Genomic DNA, 20,663 nt, shown 5'->3' on the forward strand with positions numbered 1-20,663 from the left:
CTGTCAGGCATTCCCTTGGCAGCAAGAGCCTTTCGGGGATGCTGCAGTGTACCCAAGTGGCGTCGGGAGCAACTGCTTGCACGTGCGTTACCACTCCACTATGTCTCCCTGTCATGGCTTTTGCGCCATCAGTACAGATACCAACATGAGCAGCAGCTATGTTTGGCAACATACCGGTAGTGGAATTCCCGCGAGAGTAACGGTTAATGTGATTGGATGTTAATTATTTGACTAGGCTATCTGTATTTGACATTGTGTTGTTATTTCTCTGAACACTAGATGCTCTAATTTTATTATTGTCAGTGAAATGAGACTACTCAGAGGCGAGAAAAAAACCTCACCCAAATGTATAGCCCCATTGGAGTAACCCCAGTTCAGAATACCTGTTCTAGTCCAACCAGCTATCAAGTCCCAATCGCTAATTTTTCATGCCTTTGACATGCGGTAATCACAAATACTGGTGTAATAGCCTAGTTTTCTTGACATTGTTTTAATTATTGTGATAGGTTCATGTTTTACCGGTACAGTGTAAGTTACCCCCAACTATTTATTTTGCCTACTGCCTTACTTTCACCCCTGATCTTGATAATGAGTTTTGTTTCCACATAGCTACATATGAAATTACATCATGCATGACACAGCCTATGTATGACACACTGAACAAAACAATTATTCATGTTGAATAGGCGTAATCTTTGTTCAATGCTTAGGCATTCGCATTCACAAGTTATAACTAACATGGCTGATTGTGCTATCTTTATGCAATAGCAACCAGAGCTCTATGAACCCGATTAACTGTTCATAATTAATCAAAATATATTAGCTAGCGTTAGCTAGTTGACGTTTGCTAATTGTCATGATCCTGTCTGTGTAGTGGGTGGAATACTAAATTAGTGCCATGATGAAGTAGTTAGCAGTTTCTGGGGCAAGAGAAGGCTAGTAGCTAAGTGTCATATCTGAGTCTGACACGTGTCAATCATAACGTCAGCTAGCTAGTTAACGTTAGCTACAGTTCACAGGAGCCAACATTTATCACATGAATGTAGACTATAAATGAAGTTGGGTCATAAAATGCAGGTGCAAGCGGAGTTGATATTAGCTAGCTAACAGACCTCTGTGACAAACCTGTATTCATGACTCATGAACACACTTGCTACTAGCAAACATACTGTAAGATGCTTTGCAGGTCGCTCACTATTGAACATAAAATTGTAACATTCATGATAAGCTAGCATTGGAATTTACTATAATCGAAGGGTCTTGTTTTCTGGAATCAATTACCTGCAGTACCGGGGTCGGCCTTGAACTTCAAATTCTCAATGCGAGGGGGGCACTCGTTCTCCCCAGCTTCTTAGACTTGCTGTCAATTGGAATTAAGAGATATATAAGTCAGATTTCTATGTGCATTTGGTTGGGTCACCCAAGAAGTTAGATATTGCAGCTTTAAGACTATAATGATAAATATTACTTTCACTTAATGCATATTTTAATGTTAATATTAAAATAAATATTGACTTGTCAGTTCTGTTTTTCATAAATGCTCTCTCCTCATTTACGCGCGCACACACTCTCTCTATTTTGAATAAACCTAATATAAATAACAATGTACAGGTATGGTTATCCATTTGCCCCGCCAAACCTTCTATTATCTTGAGGGAGGAGCCTCTCACACCATAACTATTACCGGCTTCCGTAAACACTAAACAATAAGACATGAAACAAGAACGAGAGACGGGTCTGTCACCTAAAATATAATAAATACATTGCTGAAGCAAGGACAGCTGTTAAGTAATCGAATACCAGAGAGAAGACAAGCAACGGTAGGGAAATGTGATAAAGTAACGCAAGCCCTTGAAACCTGATGTCACGGGCGCATTAGTGATCACGGTCGGCATACACTTTGAGGTGATCTCAAAACTAGTCTGAAAAAAACCTTTATAATTGTAATACCCTATTCATTTCTTCTAATACCAGCTCTATTAAAACAAATATAAAAAGCTATAGTTTGAGTTTCACTGAAACTTGTTTCTCCCAAGATTTTATGACATTACACCACTGACAGACTGAAACAGAATGGGGGTCATGGTAGTGGTGAGCTGCATCTTGGTATTCATCCTGATGGATGTTATTGTCACCACTGTCATCTACTTACACGGATCCCAGACTGCAATATTCACAGAGGATGGGCAGAACTTTGACATTCTCCACTCCGTCCTGGACCTCTGGGGTACTGTGCTGGTCAGAGTCTGCCTTCTGCTGGGGGCCTCCATAGGCGTGTTATGGAACAGAGTGGACGGTCCACACAGGGTCTCTGCCCTGGGGACCCTGACTCTCCTCATCTGCCTGACCATCAGTACCTATGCCTTAGCCAAGCTGCTGATCCTGTCGGAGCAGGGCGATCTGGCTCACCAACCCTGGTTTCTTAGCCTGTTCTCCTGGACCTGTGTGTCAGCGCTGGGGACCGTGCTCCTCTGGAGGCTCCTGGGAAGGACACCCAACACTGTTACTGAAGGAGAGGGAGGTGGTGGTGGAGGAGGACATGGGGGCTCTGAAGAGACTGAGAGGCTGGTGGAGACAGCTGGAGAGAATGGAACTGAAGAGGTGGAGGAGCAAGGACAGGGGCATGGGGGGAAGAAGAGGAGGAGGGCTAGCAGGAAAGGGACACAGGACCAGACGGACTCAGGGGCCACAATGGGACGTCTGCTGTCCTACTGCAGTAAAGACGCTGTGCTGCTCTCGGTTGCCGTCCTCTTCCTCCTCATCTCTGCTGTGTGTGAGTAACTCTAACCCCTTATTTATGGTCATGGCTAGAAGGGATGCAGCTAATGTCGAGGTGATGTCAAAAGCAGTGGCGTGTATTCATGGATGCCAAGGGAAGCCAGGCTTCCCCCCCAAAATGACAAAGAAAATAACAAAAAAACATACAAAATTATTTATCTTATTTGTATAATTGACAGAAAAAAACTTGAATTGTTGCATCTCCATTGTGTCGTTTTCCTCCGGTGACTAACTAGCTAGCTAAAATGGTCCCTTTCCTAAATTAGCCGTGGATGGAGATAGGGATTTGGACTTGATTATAACATCCATCGATTACAACGCCAATTCTGATCCAACCATAAATTCATACATTGATGTGCCCCTGGTCTGAGAGGATAGTAGTTAGATGTATTATGCTAATGTTAACAAGCTGGCCTGGCATATCGTTGCCCATGAAAGGAAGTAAGGGTAGGAAGCATGCACAGTGCCTTCGGGAAGTATTCACACCCCTTGACTTTTTCCACATTTTGTTACATTACAGCCTTATTCTAAAATGTTTTTTTTTTTTTTTAAATCGTCAGCAATCTACACACAATACCCCGTAATGACAAAGCAAAGATTTTATTTGGCAAATTTAGCAAAAAAAAACAGAAATACCACATTTACATAAGTATTCAGACCCTTAGCTATGAGACTCGAAATTGAGCTCAGGTGCATCCTGTTTCCATTGATCATCCTTGAGATGTTTCTACAACTTGATTGGAGTTCACCTGTGGTAAATTAAATTGATTGGACATGATTTGGAAAGGCACACACCTGTATATGTATGGTCCCACAGTTGACAGTGCATGTCAGAGCAAAAATCCACGCCATGAGGTTGAAGGAATTGTCCATAGAGCTCTGAGACAGAATTGTGTTGAGGAATAGATCTGGGGAAGGGTATGAAAAAAGTTCCCCAAGAACACAGTGGCTTCCATCATTCTTAAATGGAAGAAGTTTGGAACCACCAACACTCTTTCTAGAGCTGACTGACCGGCCAAACTGAGCAATCGGGGGAGAAAGGCCTTGGTCAGGGAGGTGACCAAGAACCCAATGGTCACTCTGACACAGCTCTAGAGTTCCTCTGTGGAGATGGGAGAAACTTCCAGAAGAACACCCATCTCTTCCAGAAGAACACCCATCTCTGCAGCACTCCACCAATCAGGCCTTTATGGTAGATTGGCCAGACCTGCTCCAGAGCGCTCAGGACCTCAGACTGAGCGAAAGTTCACCTTCCAACAGGACAACGACCTTAAGCACACAGCCAAGACAACGCAGGGGAAGATTTGCGACAAGTCTCTGAATTAGAGGTTGACCGATTAATCAGGGCCGATTTCAAGTTTTCATAACAATCGGAAATCGTTATTTTTGAACACCAATTTTGCAGAATTAAAAAAATATATATATTATTATTATTATTATTTTTACACCTTTATTTAACTAGGCGCGTCAGTTAAGAACACATTCTTATTCTCAATGACGGCCTAGGAATGGTGGGTTAACTGCCTTGTTCAGGGGCAGAACAACAGATTTTTACCTTGTCAGCTCAGGGATTCAATCTTGCAACCTTATGGTTAACTAGTCCAACGCTCTAACCACCTGCCTCACGAGGAGCCTGCCTGTTACGCGAATGCAGTAAGAAGCCAAGGTAAGTTGCTAGCTAGCATTAAACTTATCTTATAAAAAACAATCAATCAATCAATCAGAATCACTAGTTATAACTACACATGGTTGATGATATTACTAGTTTATCTAGCGTGTCCTGCGTTACATACAATCGATGCCGTGCACATTCGCGAAAAAGGACTGTCATTGCTCCAACATGTACCTAACCATAAACATCAATGCCTTTCTTAAAATCAATACACAGAAGTATATATTTTTAAACCTGCATATTTAGCTAAAAGAAATCCAGGTTAGCAGGCAATATTAACCAGGTGAAATTGTGTCACTTCTCTTGCGTTCTTTGCACGCAGAGTCAGGGTATATCCAACAGTTTGGGCCGCCTGGCTCATTGCAAACTAATTTGGCAGAATTTTACGTAACTATGACATAACATTGAAGGTTGTGCAATGTAACAGGAATATTTAGACTGATGGATGCCACCCCTTAGATAAAATATGGAACAGTTCCGTATTTCACTGAAAGAATAAACGTTTTGTTTTCAAGATGATAGTTTCCGGAATCGACCATATTAATGACCCAATTCTCGTATTTCTGTGTGTTACTATGTTATAATTACATCTATGATTTGATAGAGCAGTCTGACTGAGCGATGGTAGGCACCAGCAGGCTCGTAAGCATTCATTCAAACAGCACTTTCGTGCGTTTTGCCAGCAGCTCTTCGCAATGCTTCAAGCATTGTGCTGTTTATGACTTCAAGCCTATCAACTCGGGATGCGCGCTAATAGCGTTTCAAACGTCACTCGCTCTGAGACTTGGAGTAGTTGTTCCCCTTGCTCTGCATGGGTAACGCTGCTTCGAGGGTGGCTGTTGTCGATGTGTTCCTGGTTCGAGCCCAGGTAGGAGCGAGGAGAGGGATGGAAGCTATACTGTTACACTGGCAATACTAAAGTGCCTATAAGAACATCCAATAGTCAAAGGTATATGAAATACAAATCGTATAGAGAGAAATAGTCCTATAATTCCTATAATAACTACAACCTAAAACTTCTTGCCTGGGAATATTGAAGACTCATGTTAAAAGGAACCACCAGCTTTCATATGTTCTCATGTTCTGAGCAAGGAACTTAAACGTTAGCTTTCTTACATGGCACATATTACACTTTTACTTTCTTCTCCAACACTTTGTTTTTGCATTATTTAAACCAAATTGAACATGTTTCATTATTTATTTGAGGCTAAATTGATTTTATTGATGTATTATATTAAGTTAAAATAAGTGTTCATTCTGTATTGTTATAATTGTCATTATCACCAATTAATCGGTATCTGCTTTTTTTTGGTCCTCCAATAATCGGTATCGGTATCGGCGTTGAAAAATCATAATCGGTAGACCTCTACTCTGAATGTCCTTGAGTGGCTAGCAAGAGCCCGGACTTGAACCCGATTGAACATCTCTGGAGAGGCCTGAAAATAGCTGTGCAGCAACACTCTCCATCCAACCGGACAGTGCTTTTTTAGGTTTGTGGAATTCACAGATCACATGTTGCTCTCCGGTTTTGTTGTGAAACAAAGGTGTGGTTGAATTCATTTATCCACTGTCTTCTTATTGTCTCGTCTTTATCATGGTGTCAAGGCATGTGAACTAAAAGGTTATAGAGCAAACAATGTATTTATCACAAGACATGTTGTAATATGTAATTTTTTTAATGGATTGGCTTCCCTAGTGATTTTACCCAAGCACTGCTACTGCTCAAAAGTTGCACACTTGAGTTGTATGTGGGATCATTTTTTCATTTTAGCTAACCCTAACCCTTTTCCTATCTTTAACCTAATTCTCCTAACCTGCCACGCTAATTCAGCTAAACTGCTGTGTAAGTTCTCCTAACCTGCTAGAAAAAGTCACTTCTGACAGCTGCAATCATCCCATCTAGTCAAAACCATTATTTAAACACAATCCTCAGATGACTAGGGCTTGACCCAATGTCTCACGTTACGCTTGTCTATCAACCTATACGGCCTTCGCGCTATCTGATGTGAGACAATGGGGCCTGACCAGGAACAACTCATGGCTCCTATAGCTTATTACTAGGGCCACAGAGTTCTTCTTGGTCAGTAACATGTCAAAAGGGGACCATCACGCTCTCCCAGAATAATTCATACAATCCAAAGATGTAATGACAACGAAGCTTACTTAATTTTGAAAGTATTTTTATTATTTTCACTGCATCAGGAATAGCGTACACGTGCAGTGAAAAAACAACAAATGAAGTAAGCTTTATGTGACATCTTTTTGAGTGCGGACCCATGACACCTCTTGTTGGTCAGTAACATGGTCAGGAAAAACTCTGGGCCCTATAGATGACAAATCAATTTGCTTAATGATCACCATTGTGAGGCATACACTTTACACAGTACTGTGTGACATAGTATTATATCTACAGTAGGTCAAAGTTGAACATGGGTAATGAAGCCGCAATACGATCTTTGAAGTTCTGTTTTGATCCCATGCGTTTGTGTTTTATGACGGTGTTACTCATACCAGCATTGTATTGCATTTACGGTTGCAATATGTTTCTCTACTACCATTTAGCCAAACTTACTGTCCAATTACAGTAGATGACTCGTGCAACATGAGTAAATAACTATAAATGTTGTATAACTATTGCGCTATTCTTACTAATTTCCCTTCATTAGAGACAACAGTGTGTTGCATTAACATATTTCTATTTTACACTGTTGTGCTTATTTTTAGCATTTCATAACAGTTAATGACACAATGTTATCCCATTCATAGGTGAGGCCTTCATCCCCTACTACATTGGGCAGGCTATAGATGGCGTTGTTATTCACAAAAGTATGGAGTACTTTACCAAGCCCCTGATCACCCTTACGGTGTTGGCCTTAGCCAGGTAAAATACTATGAATTGTTGAAGTTGTGTGTGTGTGTTGTGTAAACTTTTTAGACTATGTTGTGTGCTATATCTTCTCTGATGGACTGTATCTTTGCTTGATTCTACATTTGAATAGATTATGACGTACATTCTTGTGTGTTTTTTGCGTATATCCTAGGCAGTGTTTAATTTCTTGCATCTCTTCTCAGCTCTATTGCCGTTGGAGTACGAGGTGGTCTCTTTAGTCTAACATTTGCCAGACTGAATCTTCGCCTGCGGAACCTTCTCTTCAGATCTCTGATGCGTCAGGAGATAGGCTTCTTTGATGCTAACCACACAGGTGACATCTCAGTTGGGTACCGAATTGCATCCTATTCCTTTATAGTGCACTATGGGCCCTGGTCAAAAGTAGTAGACTAAATAGGGAATAGGGTATCATTTAGGAGGTATTGTAGACCTCAACACTTATTTCCATTCATTCCCTTTTCCTTTGTTCCTCTGATCAGAAGATACATAAAACACTTGCCTACGCTTTACGTTAAGCCTGCAGGTATAATATTTTCTTAGATCCCCATTAGCTTACACTATAACAAGAGCTAGTCTACCTGTTATAGCAATGTAATTGTAATGCTTTCTAACTTGTTGTTCATGCTTTCTAACTTGTTGTTCATGCTTTCTAACTTGTTGTTCATGCTTTCTAACTTGTTGTTCATGCTTTCTAACTTGTTGTTCATGCTTTATAACTTGTTATTAATTGTTTATAACTAGTTATTAATGCTTTATTTATTTATGTCTAAAGTGATAATTTCTTATAACAAGGCTTATATCTCTTTATGCCTACAGGCTTTAAGTAAAGCGTTAAAGTTGTGGAGGAAAAAACCCACCCTGAAGGGAATCAAATCTCAAAATACAGTAAAGCTTTATTTGAGCATGCATAAGAAAACAAATTCAACTCGCTCTTTGTTCTTATAGACATTTTATACAGACCCAGGATGGGTGTGGTGTTTCACATGTCATTCGTATGAGTCCGGTAATTCTGCTTATCATTAGATAGCAGCCCCACAGGCAGAAGACAAATCATACCAAGGACACTGATTAAGAGCCGTCTTAAAGAAACTAAGAGGAATCGGATCGGTCCCTTCTTCAGGGCATATAAGATAACAAATAAAATGTTCCTCTTCCACAAAGTGTAAAAGCTTTTCTTTCTCCTGGGCCCAGAGTTTGGTCCTCATGGCGGTGATCCCGGTTCGGTCCCTGCATGAGCCCTATACAATGTTTCCCTGCTTCTGTTCCTATCCTGTCATAAAGTAATGAGAATACGAAAGTTTGGAAAGAGTTTAGAAAAAGTACAAGAAAAAAACTGTTTGTCCTCCAGGTGACATCACCTCTCGCCTGTCCTCTGACACTACACAAGTGAGTGACTTGATCTCATTGAACATCAACATGTTCCTAAAGAGTATGGTGAAGGGCATAGGGTTTTTCATCTTCATGTTCGGGATTTCCTGGAAGCTGACTCTCGTCACCATCATGGGATTCCCCTTCATCGCAGTCATCTCCAAAGTCTATGGGGAGTACTACAAGGTACACACACGCACAAGCAAGCACACACTCAAACGGACAAACACATACACACTTCACTTGTCTTTCCGAACAAATGTCCCCAGCCCATTTATTAAGTTGAAATACTTATGTGTATTAACAGATTAATTCACACCGTATTTAGTTTGTACATTTTCTTATGAACCATTCTCTTAGAGACTGACCAAAGAGGTTCAGACTGCCCTGGCTCAGGCTAACCAGGTGGCCGAGGAGACCATTTCAGGCATGAAGACGGTACGCAGCTTTGCCAATGAGGAACAGGAGGCTGATTCCTACTACGGCAGGCTACAGGTCATGTTTCAGCTGAACAAGAAGCAAGCGTTGGCCTATGCCCTCTACATGTGGTCCAGTTGTGTAGGTATTACCCAGATGTGAGACCGTCACTGTAAATAAGAATCAAGAATTTTGTTCTTAACTGACTCGACAGGTTAAATAAAAGTGAAATAAATAAAGATAGACTGGGACTGAACGTTGCTCTGACATACAACAGATGGAGATTTAAGGAGCTGCCTCATGTTTTATATCTGTTTTGTGTTTTTTTTTTATTGTATGCACTGTGTCGGGGCTATACCCTTGTCGTTGGTTACATTCACAAATTCACAAGAGTTTCAAATGTGTTTGTTATTGCTTCAGATCTCAGAGCTTGTTCTTGAAGTGGCTATCCTCTTCTATGGCGGTCACCTGGTCGTTACTGAGCAGATGAGTGGAGGGGGCCTGATATCATTCATCTTATATGAGCTGGAGCTAGGAGAGTGCCTGGAGGCAAGTCTGACTCATTCAAATCAAATCAAAGTTTGTCACATGACAGAATACAACGGGTGTAAACCATACAGTGAAATGCTTACTTACAAGCTCCTTCTCAACCATGCAGAGCTCAAAATCAGAGGTCCGAAATAGAAAGTAGGATCTGATATAAAGCACATATACTGTACATCTGTAACTGTACACATGACAATCACAACCTATCCCTTTAGAAAGCTTACATTACCATAGGCAAGATGATGAAGACTTTCACTATGAAAATCCAGAGTAACTGAAAAATACCATGATAATTGTATTATCATTATCTCCTGTCTTGATTGAATTGTGTTACAGAGCATAGCATCGGTCTACACGGGTCTCATGCAGGGAGTGGGAGCAGCTGAGAAGGTATTTGAGTACATGGACAGGGAGTCCAAACACCCACATGATGGGAAAGAGGTCCCTGATACCTGCAAAGGACTGGTCGAGTTTAAAGATGTCACGTTTTCCTACCCAACACGGCCCGAAACAGACATTCTAAAGGTATGTGTCAGCTGACCATTAAAATTGAGCTCAAAGCTAGACTGCTGAGTGGAGCTATAGACAGAAAAACTTGTCAGGCAATTCTGTATCATTTCATGCCAGTAGAAAGTTTATACACCATTACCATAGAGTAAAGTTAACCGCTACACGTCTCTAGTCTATCGTTATAAAATAAAGCTATTAATCAATGTCAGTACATTTTGTCATGTCTAAACGTATATTTGTGATATACTGTATGTATGCCTATGCCATGATGGCTGGGTGTGAATGAAGGGATGGTTTGTGTCAGAGCCATCTATTTAGAGCACAGGTGTCAAACTCATTCCAGGGAGGGCCGAGTGTCTGCGGGTTTTCGCTCCTCCCTTGTACTTGATTGAATTAAGGTCACTAATTAGTAAGGAACTTCCCTCACTTGGTTGTCTAGGTCTTAATTGAAAGGAAAACAACTAAAACCAGCAGACACTAGGCACTCCATGGAATGAGTTTGATACCCCTGATTTAGTAATTTGGCAATATTATTTGGCAATATGACTGTAATGAATAGAAACTATGTAGTACTGATAGCTCTGTCCAGTACCACAGGCTTCCATCGAAATATAAATCAAATCCAAATGTATTGGTCACGTACACAGTTTTGTAGATGTTATCACAGGTGCAGCGAAATGCTTATGTTTCTAGCTTCCAACAATGCAGCAATATCTAGCAGTACAATAACAATATACAGATCATCTAAAAGTAAAAAGAAAAATTAAGACATGTCAGAACGAGCAATGTCACAGTCCGGAATATAAATAAATATATATATGTGAATGGTGTGCATAGAGAGCCCATACAATGCCTTCAGAAAGTATTCATACCCCTTGACTTATTCCACTTTTTGTTGCGTTACAGCCTGAATTCAAAAGTGATTAAATCATTGTTTTCTCATCCATCTACACACAATACCCCATAATGACAGAGTGAAAACATGTTTTAAGAAATGTTTGCAAATGTATTACATTAAATACAGAAATATATCATTTTCACAAGTATTTACTCCTCTGAGTCTATACATCTTAGAGTTGCCTTTGGCAACAAATACAGCTGTGAGTCTTCATGGGAAAGTCTCTAAGAGCTTTGCACCACTTTTTATTTTCAAAATTTTTCAAGCTCTAATAAATTGGTTGTTGATCATTGCTAGACAACCATTTTCAAGTCTTGCCATAGATTTTCTAGCAGATCCAGGTGTGCAAAGCTCTTAGAGACTTACTCATAAAGACTCACAGCTGTAATTGCTGCTAAAGGTGGTTATTAACTCAGGGGTGTGAATACTTATGTAAATGAGATATTTATTTATTTCATTTTCAATAACTTTGCACACATACAATGCCTATAGAAAGTCTACACCCCCTTGAACTTTATTCACATTTTGTTGTGTTACAAAGTGTGATTTGAATAGATTGAATTAAAACATTTTGTCATAGATCCACACAAAATTAACCATAATGTCAAAGTGAAAAATAAATCCTACACATTTTTACTAACGAATAACAATTAAATAACACAAAAATGGTTGTTGAGTAAGTATTCACCCCTTTAGTATTTATTAGGATCCCCAATTAGCTGCTGCCGAGGCAGCGGCTACTCTTCCTGGGGTCCAAACAGGAAACAACACAAATCAAATCCAAATCAAATGTTATTTGTCACATACACATGTTTAGCAGATGTTATTGTGGGTGTAGCGAAATGCTTGTTTCTAGCCCCAACAGTGCAGTAATATCTAACAAGTAATATCTAACAATACACAGTCTAAAGTAAAATAATGGAATTAAGAATATATAAATATTTGGACGAGCAATGTCAGAGCGGCATAGACTAATATACAGTAAAATAGGGCAGAATACAGTATATACATATGAGATGAATAATGCAAAATGTGTAAACATTATTAAAGTGACTAGTGTTCTAATTATTAAAGTGGCCAGTGATTTCAAGTCTATGTATAGGGCAGCAGCCTCTAATGTGGCAGTGATGGCAACATCACAACCAATTTAAAATATAATATACATACATCGACATACATAGCACTGCATTTACATTACAATTTAGCCATTCAGCAGACGCTGGCATCCACAGCGACCCACAGCTAGTGCATTCATCTTAAGATAGCCAGGCGAGCATAGGCGAGACAACCATATCGTAGTTGTATCCCAACCACTTATCACATACAGTACATAATACAAAACAAAATGCATGAAAATGTCTGTTGCTTCACTGTCCCCATCGTGCTGTAAGGTGTTCTTTTATCAGTTTTTTGGGATTTGGTGTTATTGCTAGCTTGAGTTCCCTGGGGTTCAGTGGTGTAGTGCTATTTTTTTTTAGGCGAGGCAGGCAAAAAAAATGTAAATTACATCATCGTTTCCTCTATCAACGTTTGTACGGACAGATGTAGCCTGCCATTATACAATATGCATAACATGCATCCTCCAGTTGCAACTTCTGTCTATGCCCACATATATTGTCCCAAGAACATGTTCTATTTTTAAAACTCTCAAACACCAAGTTAGGCATATGTGGCCGATGTGAAATGGCTAGCTCGTGAGCGGTGATGCGCTAATGGTGTTTCAGTCGGTGACGTCACTCGCTCGATGGGTAACGATGCTTCGTGAGTGACTGTTGTTGATGTGTGCAGAGGGTCCCTGGTTCGAGCCCAGGTTGGGGCGAGGAGAGGGACGGAAGCTATACTGTTACACATACATCATTTCAATATAGGCCGTTATCACTGTCAACACTGTCATGTTGAAACTGCATCTGCATGCCATCCATTTCAATTATCTCAATAAGTTTCATAGCCAAAGCATTTTGATCTTCTTGAGTTACTGTTTCGTGAGCGAATTTGAGCAGATGGTGTTAAAACTATTAAACGTTCTTATATTTTGTTTAAATCAAAGCATGTTTAATGCATAGTGGCGCGCTCTGTTGAGTTTTTGCGCATGATTAAACATGTTGACTCTTCATCTTCAGCTAACCATTGTAAAATCTCATTAGAAAGGTGTTGTTTGTGTAACAGTAACGTTTTAGGTCTACTATGCTTTTCTATTACAGTATATTCGGTTCTGTTATGTAAAATACTAATGATCTTGCAAGACATTGATTCAGCTTTAATCTAACTTTCCTAAACAAGCACCATTGTTGGAAGTGATAATCTTCTATTTATAATAATAATCATAATAATAAGTGATGAGTATAAGACTATTAGATATTGAAAGCACAGCGCCAGGATCGCGCAATGATATTAAAGAACTTGAACCAATTTGTGGTGCCGAATGATAACTCAGCCATTCGGCCAGTTCAGGAAAAAACAATAATTTCAGTATAACCTCATAGGCTTACGGTTACGTGGTATAGTTATGTGTAGGTTATAGCCTAATAAATACATATATTTTAATTTCATTGCACTGTTTGCAGGAGAGCTTAAGTTGCGCCTAGGCATTTCTTTGTATTGTGTAGTTTACACTACGCTGTATTGATTGATTGGTTTGTTATTTTTATTGAACCTTTATTTAACTAGGCAAATCAGTTAAGAACGCATTCTTATTTACAATGACGGCCTATCCCGGCCAAACCTGGACAACGCTGGGCCAATTGTGCGCCGCACTATTGGACTCCCAATCACGGCCGGATGTAATACAGCCTGGATTTATTTAATTTATTAGACAATTGTTAAAATACATAGTTAAGGGCCAGCCGGTGACTCCTCCATATACAATTTTCAAAAATCATCAAGGACAACACAATAAAGCTTAAAAGCTTATTTCCATTGTGGTCCCTTTGGAAGGGGGATGCAGCAAGGTTTAGGCGACAATAGCAGGGGCAACAGACAAGGACAGACAAAATTGTTGTTTATTTCATCAAATGAGCTAATTAGTAGTTTCATTTCCTAATAAACAACTATTGACAGGTACTTGTCTCACATACCCTTAATATATAAAACAATCCATCCCTAATATATACAAGACAATCACAATATGATACACAACAGACACCAAAAGACAAGATCGAGCGTTTCCTTCTCAGCCACGTACTATAATTGTACGACTCACTTTTGGAACATGCTACTAAACTATTTTTTTCAGTGAGAACTTCAAACTACCCATTGAAGGTATAAGTTTCAAATTCAATGGAAGACAATTTCAAAGAATGGCAACTGAGTACAAAAAAGTGTATTTCCCCATACCACTATTACATCTAAAGGGAATAATGATGGTTATCCCGGACCAAGTTAATGTTGTTACATAGGTGCCTGGGGATCATGTGTACAAGACACAATTTAATCTGAGAGACTCTTCTCCACTTTGAGCCATTTAAGGCTTTCAAAGCGGGAATGATTAAAATGAGTAAGTGCTGGAAGTTTAAGAATAATCCTGACTAATTTGTTCTGCGATATCTGCAATTTATTTTTAATTATCATGGGGGCACTATTGCACCAGGAAGAGCACGCATAGTCGAATTGGCACAGAACAAGAGCCCCTGATTTCATTAGCTTGAACACGTGGTTACAATATACCCTATTACAGAATAAAATAAAACAGAGTTGAACTACAGATTCATTTAATGTATTTGTCTAGATGTAAACATGCTATCAAATCAATTGACCAAGTAGTGAACGTTAATAAATATAATTTCAGGAAATTTGTTTTAAAACAGCGAAAAAAATCAGGCTTTTGGTGTGGTGTATTCATGCATTTCAATAAATTATAACCTAAATAAATGCATTATTACCTCCAATTTGGCCCAATTCACATTTCCAATTTCCCACACTGACATACCAAGCTAGATCGGGCCACGAGTCTCAGTCAATAGCCAATCAGCTACATATCCCAAGCACGGCTACAGCAACTTCTAGAGAAGTTCAGGCTCCTTCGGCATTGCGGTGACTACTTTGGTTAGGGTGTGCTCGGCAGAACGGTGTTGCGGTAACCTAGTGGTCACACATCGTTCTGGGTTCCACTGCGCAAGAGAGGGTCCGTCGAGATTTATGGACTTCAAGGGAAACACACGGTGATTTTGATTGTTTTTTTCAACGTTCTGATTGGCCAAAGTGGTCAAGCCTCCATCTGACCTTCACAGTGCGCATACACAGCATACAGTTCTTCATCATTCTCGCCATCGCCAGAGAGAAGACAGGGAAGAAACCACCATTGGATTGCCATTCTATCGTTTTTCATGGAATTTATGGTAAATAAATATAACATATTTCGAATATAGGAGAATACATTTTCCAGAAATAGTGTTCCCAACTCTTGTACCAATTCTCAAATTGAAAAAGGTTAGGGAGCACCCCAGCTGGTCCCTAACAGCAGCGGAGTTCCATGTAGCCATGCGTGTATTTAATACTGTGTGTTTCCCAGGCTCTTTTCTGGACCTGGGAACTGTCAAGAGACCTCTGGTTGTTTAGGCAAGCCTAAATAAGTTCAGAAGGAAAATGTGGCTTAACAAATCACATCATCATTTATATGGACTCACACTGTGTGAAATAATAGGGGTTGGCAGGATTTTTGAATGACAATCCTTTCCTCTGTCCTCCATACTTACAACATGAATTTCAAGCACAGATTTAATTACAAAGACCATGGAGCTTTTCGAAAGCCTCATAAAGACGGGCAATGATTGGTAGATGTGTAACAATAACAAATCAGACATTGAATATACACTACACTGCCAAAAATATGTGGACACCCCTTCAAATGAGTGTATTATGCTTTTTCAGCCACACTTGTTGCTGACAGTATATAAAATCAAGCACACCACCAGGCAATCTCCATAGACAAACATTAACAGTAGAATGGCTCAGTGTCTTTCAACTTGGCACCGTCATAGAATGCCACCTTTCCAAGTAATTTCGTCAAATTTCTGCCCAGTTAGAGGTACCCTGGTCAACTGTAAGTGCTGTTATTGTGAAGTGGAAACGTATAGGAGCAACAACGGCTCAGCCGCAATGTGATAGGCCTCACAAGCTCACAGAACGGGACCATTGAGGGCTGATGCCTGTAGCGCGTAAGAATTGTCTGTCTTCGGTTGCAACGCTCTCTATTAAATTTCAAACTGCCTCTGGAAGCAACGTCAGCACAAGAACTGTTCGTCAGGAGCTTCATGAAATGGGTTTCCATGGCTGCACACAAGCTTAAGATCACCATGCGCAATGCCAAATGTCGGCTGGAGGGGTATAAAGCGCGCCGCCATTGGACTCTGAAGCATTGGAAACACGTTCTCTGGAGTGATGAATCACGCTTCACCATCTGGCAGTCCGAAGGGTGAATCTGGGTTTGGCGGATAGTAGGACAACGCTACCTGCCCCAATGCATAGTGCCAACTGTAAGGTTTGGTAGAGGAGGAATAATGGTCTGGGGCTGTTTCCTCTCACTAGCCCCTTAGTTCCAGTGAAGGGAAATCTTAACGCTGCAGCATACAATGACATTGTAGACGATTCAGTGTTTCCAACTTCGTGGCAACAGTTTGGGGAAGGCCCTAACCTGTTTCACCATGACAATGCCCCAGTGCACAAAGCGAGGTCGATACAGAAATGGTTTGTTGAGATCAGTGTGAAAGATCTTGACTGGCCTACCCCAATCCCTGACTTCAACCCCATCGAACACCTTTGGGATGAATTAGAACGCCGACTGCGAGCCAGGCCTAATCGCCCAACATCAGTGCCCGACCTAATGCTTTTGTGGCTGAATGGAAGCAAGTCCCTGGAGCAATGTTCCAACATCTAGTGGAAAGCCTTCCCAGAAGAGTGGCGGCTGCTATAGCCGCAAAGGGGAACCATGATTTTATAATGAGATGTTTGACGAGCTGGTGTCCACATACCTTTGGCCAAGTAGTGTATCTTTAAGCATGTCAAGTTAATAATTATGTTGTGGATGATATGTTTTACCACCCACACATCAAAGATGGAGTCGTCGTTCTGAACTGAGCTGCAGGACAGGAAGGAAACTGTTTACGGATGGCACCATGAGGCCATGGTAATTTAAAACAGCTACAGAGTTCAATGGCTGTGATGGGAGAAAACTGAGGATGGATCAACAACATTGTAGTTACTCCACAATAATGACCTAATGACAGAGTGAAAAGAAGAATACAAATATTCCAAAACATGCAACAAGGCACTAAAGTAATACTGCAAAAAACAAGGCAAAGGAATATACTTTTTGACCTAAAAGCAAAGCCTTATGTTTGGGGCAAACACAATACATCATTGTGTAGCTGCCTCTTTATTTTCAATCATGGTGGTGGCTGCATCATGGTATGGGTATGCTTGACATCAGCAAAGACTGGGAGTTTTTCAGGATGAAAAGAAACTGGTTGGAGCTAAGCACATTCAAAATCCTAGAGGAAAACCTGCTTCAGTCTGCTTTACACCAGACACTGGAATTCACAATCTGCTTGATAATCTATGGCAAGACTTAAATTGCTGTCTAGCCATGATACCCAACACCTTGACAGAACTTGAAGAATTTTGAAAATAATAATGGGCAAATGTTGCGCAATTCAGGTCTGCAAAGCTCTTAAGAGACTGCCAAAGGGGTTTTAAACATGTATTGACTCTGAAATTTCTTCCACTTTTACATTAGTGTTCTGTGTAAATCGTTGACAAAAGAAATACAATTAAATCTATTTTAATCCCACTTTGTAACGCAACAAAATGTGAAAAACGTTCAAGGGGTTGTAGTTCTAAACTGTATATGACTCTGGTTTGTGTCTCCAGAGTGTGTCCTTCACTTTGCGGCCTGGCGAGGTGACAGCCTTGGTGGGACCATCAGGCAGTGGGAAGAGCTCCTGTGTGGGGCTCCTAGAGAACTTCTACCCCCCACAACAAGGCCAGGTGCTGCTGGACGGCCGGCAGGTGCACACCTACCAGCATGACCTCCTCCACTCACAGGTCAGCACTCCACACTTGCAAGATATAGATTATACTTTTTAAACACCAGAGGGAAGCAGTGTTCCTTTTTAGTTGAAGACTGGTAAAGAACCCTATGCAGGATCCCTATCCCTATGCCTCTGTATCTGTGTTGTTTTTGCAGGTAGCACTTGTGGGCCAGGAGCCTGTCCTGTTTGCCCGTTCTGTAGAGCAGAACATAACCTATGGCCTGACTGATATCCCTATGGAGGCTGTGGTGCAGGCAGCCACCAAGGCAAATGCACACGACTTCATCACCGGTCTAACCAATGGCTATGATACAGGTGATATTAATGCTATTGCCTAAGCTGTTGGAGTGAAATATAAAAACTAACATCTTAGGAGGTAACTAAAAATTACTGAATCCTACGATGTTTACAGCAACATATGAAAATTGGCCGATCAGTATGTTGAGAAACACAGCATATCCTCACAATGTTCCTAATATTTTGCATTTCTATTTTAAGATCTCTAATGCAGTGGAACTGTTCCTCATTCCTTTCTTAGGAGTGGGTGAGAAGGGGACCCAGTTGTCAGGGGGACAGAAGCAACGGGTGGCCATCGCAAGGGCACTCATCCGCAACCCACATGTTCTGATCCTGGACGAGGCCACCAGTGCACTGGATGCAGAGAGCGAACATGTTGTAGGTTAAAAGGCAGGCCAAATCAGTGTTCTGTGATCGTGTTCTGTAATCTGTGTTTAATTAGATCATGTTGTGAATTATAGATCAAGATACTGTATGTCCTGAAAAATGAAAACCCCTCCCTGCCTTGGTGGCTTTAAAGAGGAAGAGTGTATATTGTGTAATATCCATCTCCTCAAGTTTCATGACAATAACCTACTTCTTATTTTAGTTCAATAACCTAGTTCTTTAAATGCAGTCTAATGTTATTATAAGGACTCTCAGCTGCTGGTGTCCTCTCCCTGCTCTCTGTCTTCAGGCAAATCAAGTATTGAACTATACTAGATACTATTAACCCTGGAGAATCCTCTTTAGTATAAATAAACTGTCTGCAATGTAACTATGCTGCTTTCAAAATGTCAGAATTATTGCAGAAGAATGTTTGCCAGCATTCAAACATATTCTCTTTATCTGTTGTCTTGAATTTGATGCCACTTTATCTAGTTTTCTGAATACTATGTATTGTGTTATTTAGACTTAGTGTAGCTTAGGATTCTCTCCCTGTTCTCTCTCCTCAGGTCCAGCAGGCCCTGAACAACAAAATGCGTCAGCACACAGTGCTGGTGATCGCCCACCGCCTCAGCACAGTGGAAAAGGCAAACAACATCATAGTTATCAACCACGGCTGTGTGGTGGAGCAGGGGCCACACAACCAACTCATGGCCAAGGGGGGCCTGTACTGTGAAGCACCATGCTACTGAGAGAGCTTGGGATCCATCGGTAGCTAACACTGACTGACTGACAATCATGGACTAAGGAGTGCACCATATCCAAGGAATTACATTACAGTACCCTAGATTCATTAAAGGCCAATAATAATAAAACATATATATTGTGTTTTATATATATTCCCACGCTATGCGGTTGGAATAGTACTGTGAAATTGTGAAAATGATGATAATGTCCTTTTAGTGTAAGAGCTGTTTGGAAATACCTTTTTTGGTGGGATGGAGTTTTGGCCTGATTGGTGAAATCACCAGGCGGTAAATTAGTTAAAGGTCAAACTCCACCCCTTTCTCAATTTTCTATCAAAACAGCTGCATTGGACCTTTTTAAGGGATTTAACGGTGTCCAAAACCATGAATAATGCATAATTATTGAATAATCAATAAGAGTATTGGGATTTGGTAGCCATTTGACCAGCTTTGATGGACTTGAATGAGCAACACTTTAATTTGTTTTCAATGTTATTTTTCATAGAGTCGATTATACAGTCTATGGTTATCACAGTGGTCTTCGTGTTGAACATACATGTATTTTGAGGTGGAGACAGCTCAAGCCAAAGTTAACATTGTTGATTGTATGACATACAAAAGAGTAATAGTATTGTGATACTTTATTGGCAATACTAGGTGGAAATGGTAAAGGCATCTCTGCTTACATGTCAACAACTAAGCCTCTCTCTGTTAATGGGTAAATGTGTACTGTTTACAGGACAGAGAGGTGCCTTCGCTGGAGACTTTATTTTTGAATTATTTGCAAATCAATGGGAAGTGCATTATCTTCAAACTATGACACTATCATTGCTGATTTTGAATAGATTACATTTTATGTTGATGCTGTCTGATTCTTTATTTTTCACAATTAAACATCAATTTACTGATTGAACTAAGATATGACTGTCATTCTGAACTAGGCTACTGAAAACATATTGGTTGTTGTTGCCTATTGGTTTTACTGTAGCAGAGATGGCTCTGACTAGTATATTTAGATCACAGCATTTCTAAACCTAACACTAATACTGTACTTTTTCTCTTATTTTTACAATTTCAAATTACAACACAACAAACAGGATATCACTACACTTATATTTTCTCTGGAGAAACTTATAATGACTACTTTTAA

At 40.3% G+C, this 20,663-nt stretch overlaps 1 protein-coding gene across 1 annotated transcript; it reads left to right on the forward strand.

Moving 5' to 3' along the window:
* Positions 1-1,652: 1,652 nt before the first annotated feature.
* Positions 1,653-20,425, forward strand: LOC110536270 (ABC-type oligopeptide transporter ABCB9-like). Its single transcript, XM_021621963.3, has 11 exons — positions 1,653-2,773; positions 7,217-7,331; positions 7,523-7,653; positions 8,689-8,894; positions 9,069-9,266; positions 9,546-9,674; positions 10,008-10,196; positions 17,944-18,117; positions 18,260-18,419; positions 18,643-18,779; positions 19,337-20,425. Exons 1-11 carry the CDS (start codon positions 2,074-2,076, stop codon positions 19,517-19,519), a joined length of 2,322 nt encoding a protein of 773 aa, XP_021477638.2. The 5' UTR covers positions 1,653-2,073; the 3' UTR covers positions 19,520-20,425.
* The last annotated feature ends 238 nt before the right edge of the window (positions 20,426-20,663 follow it).

The sequence above is a fragment of the Oncorhynchus mykiss genome, chromosome 11 (genome assembly GCF_057628025.1).
Source record: "Oncorhynchus mykiss isolate SJ-2025 chromosome 11, ASM5762802v1, whole genome shotgun sequence".
Taxonomy (NCBI): Eukaryota; Metazoa; Chordata; class Actinopteri; order Salmoniformes; family Salmonidae; genus Oncorhynchus; species Oncorhynchus mykiss.

What these genes read in the sequence shown, in the direction of transcription:
- LOC110536270 (XM_021621963.3), top strand. Translation starts at nt 2,074, where the DNA reads ATGGGGGTCATGGTAGTGGTGAGCTGCATCTTGGTATTCATCCTGATG. An exon ending in AACCAATGGCTATGATACAG is followed by an intron (nt 18,420 to 18,642) that starts GTGATATTAATG and finishes TTCCTTTCTTAG; the next exon opens with GAGTGGGTGAGAAGGGGACC. An exon ending in ATGCAGAGAGCGAACATGTT is followed by an intron (nt 18,780 to 19,336) that starts GTAGGTTAAAAG and finishes CTCTCTCCTCAG; the next exon opens with GTCCAGCAGGCCCTGAACAA.